General features: G+C 35.2%; 1 protein-coding gene across 2 annotated transcripts in view; it reads left to right on the forward strand.

The window, feature by feature from the left end:
- TMPRSS11A (transmembrane protease, serine 11A) overlaps window positions 1-6,818 on the forward strand; it is a 64,555-nt gene that overhangs the window by 47,085 nt on the left and 10,652 nt on the right. For both annotated transcript variants that reach the window (XM_011965389.1, XM_011965388.1), the window contains exons 7-8: window positions 599-770; window positions 4,282-4,541. In XM_011965389.1, coding sequence (XP_011820779.1) covers window positions 599-770; window positions 4,282-4,541 — 432 coding nt within the window. The remainder of the gene's footprint in view (window positions 1-598; window positions 771-4,281; window positions 4,542-6,818) is intronic.

The raw sequence follows: 6,818 nt of genomic DNA on the forward strand, positions 1-6,818 counted from the left end.
AAGAAGAAGAAGAAAAGAAATATGCTTAATATATTCATCTTAATCGCTAACAGTGGCTTCATTAAATCACTTCAAATCACTGTGGCCTATATTTCGAAAGATTTTACAAAAACAATGATGAATTTGAACAGTGATGTTCATGCATTTGCCTCGGTGTCTTGCAAACACCCTAAGTATTTTTATTCATGTATTTATTCATTCAACAAGTATCTTTTAACATCTGCCAAGTGCCAGAAATTAGACCAGGAGTTGGTGGTACCATTGTGAATAAAACATGATCCCTGCTCTAAAATTAGAATTTCAAAGTAGAGAAAGATATAAATAAATCAGGAAGTACGAAAATAGTGCGATAAAGGCTATGGCAGAGGAAGTACATAGTGCTATGAGAGTCCATCAGAGTCAGCTAACCTGGTCTCACAGAGTGAGAAAGTGAACTCTGAAATGCGAGAGAGAAGAGGCCATGAATCCAGTGACAGGTAGGGTGAGTGTCCTGGGTAGGAGGAGTAGTATAGAAAAATGTCTTCAGGCAAGTAAGAATGGGGTCATTTCTTGTAATTACAAGATGTTTCTTATAACTTAATGATCTCATCTTTTTCAGGTTGTGGTAAACGAGTTGCTCCATTACACGTCAACAGAATAGCATCTGGAGTCATTGCACCCAAGGCGGCCTGGCCTTGGCAAGCTTCCCTTCAGTATGATAATATCCATCAGTGTGGGGCCACCTTAATTAGTAATACATGGCTTGTCACTGCAGCACACTGCTTCCAGAGGTAAGTTATTGACCTTAAGTTAGAACCCACTTCTGCTAAAAAGCCCTAAGTTTTGTCATATTCTTGGTAACAATTAATGTCCCAAATATTACTGAAGTAAAATAAGAAAAAGTTATTTCATGTTCTTCTCTAAAACAATGTTACACTTGCATACTTAATCAGAAATTTGATGGGAATAAAGGAAGTAACAGTCATTATCCTAGTATTCATCAATCATTTCCTCAAAGTTTTTAATAAGGAAACTGTGTAAGGAATCAGAACTATTTTGTGACATCCTAACACAAAATATTCACTAATAACATACACCATTAATCTTTTGTGAAACAATGCTCTCCACTTAAAATAGTGTCTGTTTCTGCCAAACACTTGGGCCAGTCTCCTACTCATCATAAATAATCAAACTAATTCCAAAGTAAAATGGAAATTTTCAATAAATGCAGGAAGTTGGTAACTGTAATGATGGAGAACCAGAACCGCAGATCAAATGTAGAGCATTGACACATGAAGATCTGTGGAATTAGAACAACCAAAATGAGAGCTTGCTAGCATGATAAAGACAGGCAGTTCAAAAGAGATTCCTGGAGTATCAAAGGATTCAGAGAGGCCCTTGGGCTACTCAATGTGACCTTCGCATAATAGAGCTCCTCTTCACAATAGTGCCACAAAACACAAAGCTGAAGTGAAGAACAGCAAATTGTGCTATCATATAATTGCTTCTGAATGCACACATTTTATTAATGTATATTAAATTATAAAGTCATTTATAAGATAAAATGACTTTTTATAACTTTTAATTTTACTTTTCAAGATAATAACCAGTCATTTTTATCACTATTACATTTAAAATTTTAGATTTTTTTCTAAGTAGATTAACTGTATTGCCTTTCTTCTTCATTACCAATTATTATGGTAATAACAAAGACTTCTCGAGTATCTCTATATAATAGGTGGCAGCAGAATTTAGTGGGAAAAATATGTCCCAGGCAGTTGGAGAGCTGGGCAAATTATTGAACCTTAGTATATTAGGTAATAGATAGACTAGATCTTTTCACATTCTTTTTGACCTGTAAAATTCTAACTTTTGTTACTATAATAAATTTTATCTGCCTAAGAGCATAAATCTTTATAGAGACTCTTAATATTCTGAAGAAAATATGTATTAAGAATCTAGGCTGGGCATGGTGGCTCATGCCTGTAATCCCAGAATTTTGGGAGTCCGAGGCGAGAGGACCACTTGAGCTCAGGAGTTCAAGACCAGCCTGGGCAAGATAGTGAAACCCCATTGGGAATGGTGGTGCATGCCTATCATCCCAGCTTCTTGGGAGGCTAAGGCAGGAGGATCCCTTAAGCCCAGGAGTTTGAGGCTACAGCAAGCTATGATTGCACCACTGCACTCCAGCCTGGGTGATAATGCAAGTCCCCATCTTAAAAAATAGTAATCTATTTATTAAAAGAATCTACATAAATTCTTAATGTTTGAAAGCTGTAAGAGCTCAGTAAGCTGATATATTAGAAAGCCAGAAATCCCCTATGCTGCTGTCTGGTTTTTCAAAGTAACGGGAAACTTACTTTGCCAAAGTTAGCCATTTTTGTGCTAGATAGTTCTATTTTTGCAAATATCTTTATAGCATTGAACACCAAATCTGCACTCTATTAACTTCCACCGTCAATATTTGTTTTTGTTTTTGTTTTTTTCATCTGCAACAACAGGAACCAATTTTATCTCTTCATTCATGTAACAGCTATTCTTTAGTTTCTCTTTTTTAGACCAAACATAAAGTGAGTGAGAATATCCAAACCATGAGTGAAAATAAGTATCATTACTGTGTGCTTTAGTTTGCTAAGGATAATGACCTCCAGCCCTATCCACGTCCTTGCAAAGGACATGATTTTGTTCTTTTTATGGCTGCATAGCATTCCATGGTGTATGTATACCACGTTTTCTTCATCCAGTCTCTCACTAATGGGCATTTAGGTTGATTCCATGTCTTTGCTATGCTGAAGAGTGCTAGAGGGAGAGGATCAGGAAAAATAACTAATGGGTACTAGGCTTAATACCTGGGTGATGAAATAATTACAACAAAACCCCATGACACAAGCTTATCTGTGTAACAAACCTGCACATATAACCCTGAATTTCTAAAAATGTGTATATATACATACACACATATATATATATGCATATATATGTATGTGAAAAAAATATGTATATATATTTACCTCCTTTTTGCGGAACCAACTTCCAGATGCCCTACTACATTGGTTCTTATTCTCTGAACATTCGAGACTTTGTCAGTGTCTTCCTTAAAATATGCTTCCAATAACTAAATACACCAAGACAGATGTGTAGCTAGTGTCACATATAATAAAATAAAGCAGGAAGTCTTCTGAAAAATACAAATAATATAAATTGGTGGGAGACAGTGTTTTATAAAGGGAAGAGCAGAGAGAGGCAGGCAGACACGTGATGTGAATCAAATAGTTTAACCTATCCAGGCTTTATTTTCCTTAAGTATAAAGCACAGTCTTTACTAGATCATCTTCCATTGCTACTAAATGATTTTTCTGATCCTTGTATGTACCACAATCTACCCACTGTCCAAGCCCACAAGCTAGAAGTCAACCACATTTACCACATTTGATCATCTCTCAAAGGACTATGCAGTCATCTAATAGACTTTACCACATCCATTCTTGACCTTCAAGAATCTATTCTCCAGAAAGAACCAACATGATTTTTAAAAATGTAAACGAGACTACATTATTCTCTGTCTTAATTATCCAGTAGATTCCCGTATCACTTGAATAAAATGTAAGCACTTTATCGTGACCTATGAAACTCTCTAAAATCTAGTCCCTGCTTACCTCTCCAAGCTCACCCCCAACCGTTCTTTCCCTTGTGTTCTGACTGCAGCCCATTGAATGCAAGACCTTGGGATTTTTGTCTGGGAATTTGTTTCCCTCATCTCCTCACACTGACCCTCATTTACTATGTCTTAGCCCAAATGCGTTCTTAAAACAGTCATAATGACCTGTTAGTATTCTATTCCATTACCCTATTGTATTTTGTTCATAGCCTTTATCAATGTTTAAGGTTATTTATCCACTTGGTTGCTTGTTTTGATCCTTTTCCTTCTCTAGAATCTTATACTCCTGTGAGCAGGCACCTTAGGTCTTGTTCATCACTTTATCTCCAGTAATTCAGATAAGGCTCAGCACATAGATGCTCAGTAAATATTTGTGGAAGGGATAAATGAATGATATTTTATGTGTATTACAATTCCAAAATTCAATAGCTTTGTATTAAATATCAGTTCTAATATGGTGTTTATATATGTTTTATCTTTCAAAACATTAGCAATAGATTATATTTAGATGATCAAAGAAAACTATAACCACAGCCAAGTATTCTCAGAATTGTATTTCTCTTATAATAGCCTAAATGCAATTAATGTAGTTCATATACTTTGGGCAGCTTATATATATTCTGTTAATTTCTAACCTTTTCCAGGTATAAAAATCCACATCAATGGACTGTTAGTTTTGGAACAAAAATCAACCCTCCCTTAATGAAAAGAAATGTCAAAAGATTTATTGTCCATGAGAACTATCACTCCGCATCAAGAGAGTACGACATTGCTGTCGTGCAGGTCTCTTACAGAGTCACTTTTTCAGATGACATACGCCGGATATGTTTGCCAGAAGCCTCTGCATCCTTCCAACCAAATTCAACTGTCTACATCACAGGATTTGGAGCACTTTACTATGGTGGTGGGTATCTCAGGATAGCTAACAGAGCACTAAGCCCTGTCTAGGGCAATGTGATTTCATCTCCATCAATATTGTACTGACAGCCATTTCCACACAGTCTGATTGGATTAGTTAAGGTTCTTAGTTTGCAAGTGACAGAAATTCAATTCACATTAACTGGTGCAGAATAAAAAACCAAGAAACAAAAACTTCAACAAATTTGGCTCATGTAATTTAGAAGTCAAAAAAGCGTAATAAGTGTCACTTCAGACACAGGAGTTTATATGATGTCATCTGGCTCTGCGTCTCTGAATCTGAATTTTTTGCCCCTGCTTTTCTCTGTGTTGGCTTCATTCAGAGGGATGCTAGCTTCACCTAGTGTCAGAGGTGGCTAACAACACCTCAACACTTACATCATCCTCAACCAAGAAAAAATACACAGAAAGGAACATTTACTTCTTTTCTTTGCCAGAATTCACATTAATTTCTATTGTTCCAGCTGTGTCTAGGAGAACTCAGACTGAGTGGCTAACTCAAATATTCTTTATGCCTATGTTGCAAAATTTGCTTCAGTACTGAAGAGGCTAATTTAAGTGTGATGGTGAATAAGAATCGTGTAGAGATAAACTGTCAAATTATTTGCCCTCTCTAAAAGGATTCAACTTGATATACTAAACTTAGTCTCATAAGAAATAATGATGATTTAGTTATTGAATGTTTTAGGCAATCTTAGTGAGACGTGCACTGGATTCTACCATGTGGTCCAGGTACATATGTATAACAACAGCTAGAGAGTTTCTTTAACACTGGGCTTGAGAAAATGCAAAAGGGCTTTCTGAGAATGACTAAATCTATTTGCAGGATTCTATACAATTTATTTATATACAAGAAATTATAAAGAATAAGCTTTTGATTGTCAGTCTCCCATTAAGGAACTAGGAATAATCTTTCACTCACATAGGCAGGAATAGCTTTTAGGGTCTCTAGATTTTCTCCAGATGTCCCATGTGGTTTTTTTTTTTTTTTTCATCTTATACAGACTGAGACATGCATTGCTTTCTTTAAGGTTCTATTACCAATCACAGAAAATATTACCTAGAGTTTATTAATTTCAGTAGATTAGTGCTGCTGTAAACTTGACACCTCCCTAGGTCTGCACTCTCTTGGATGGATTTTCTCTGAAGATAGAGCTTGCATTCTCTGCTTCACAGTCATGGGAAAAAGACATCACAAATCCCCTTTGTCTTGGTGGGAAAAATCATTGTCTTTCAGGAGTTTGAGATTGACACAGAAAAATACCTGTCATAATGCTTTGTGAGTGGCAACAGAATCTGACACTTATAGAGCACTCCACCCTACTGGAATATGGCCTCTCTTAGTGAGTGACCCACAGGTGCTTTTAATCTATTAAATAGATTAAATTATCCTATCATTCTTAATCTATTAAGTACATTAATAGATTAAAAGCACCCATTTGTTACTTACCAAGAGAGGCCATATTCAAGTCTGTAAAGCAAACCTTAAGAAGTTTTTAAAAATTGAACTCATACAAAGTATATTCTCTGATCATAATAGAATCTAACTAAACATCAGTAACAGAAAGATAATGTAAAAATCCCCAAATGCTTACCAATTAAAAATACATGTAAATAAAGGGAAAACATGAAAGAAATTTGTAAAACACATAGAACTAAATGAAAACAAAAATATATAAATATATGCTGGATGCAGCTAAAATAGTGTACAAAGAGAAATTTATAGAAAATGCATATTATAAGGAAAGATATCAAATCAATAAGTTCTCACTTCAAGAAACTAGAAAAAGAAAAAAATAAACCTAAAACAAACGTAAGGAAGGAAATAATAAGGATAAGAATAGAAATGAATAAAATTAAAAATTAAAAAATAGAGAAAATTAATAAATAAAAAGCTGATTCTTTGATAAAATCAATATTTTGCAAGAAGTGTCATTAAGCATTTTTACAGAAGATGAGATATAGTTCAGGGATATCCAGAATTTATGGGCTATGCTTTTCATAACTTGGAACACATTTTACCAACTGGTTTGCTGAAGAAGTTGTGGATTTGCACTGTCACCTACTTACAATATATAGATTGTCAGTTTTACCTTCCCTTTCTCAGCATCGGACATGAATTAATTAATTAATTAATTAATTTATTAATTTATTTATTTATTTGACAGAGTCTCACTCTGTCGCCCAGGCTGGAGTGCTGTGGTGTCATCTTGGCTCACTGCAGGCTCCACCTCCCAGGTTCACGCCATTCTCCTGCCTCAGC

Source organism: Mandrillus leucophaeus, unplaced genomic scaffold, assembly GCF_000951045.1.
Source record: "Mandrillus leucophaeus isolate KB7577 unplaced genomic scaffold, Mleu.le_1.0 Scaffold722, whole genome shotgun sequence".
Lineage (NCBI taxonomy): Eukaryota > Metazoa > Chordata > Mammalia > Primates > Cercopithecidae > Mandrillus > Mandrillus leucophaeus.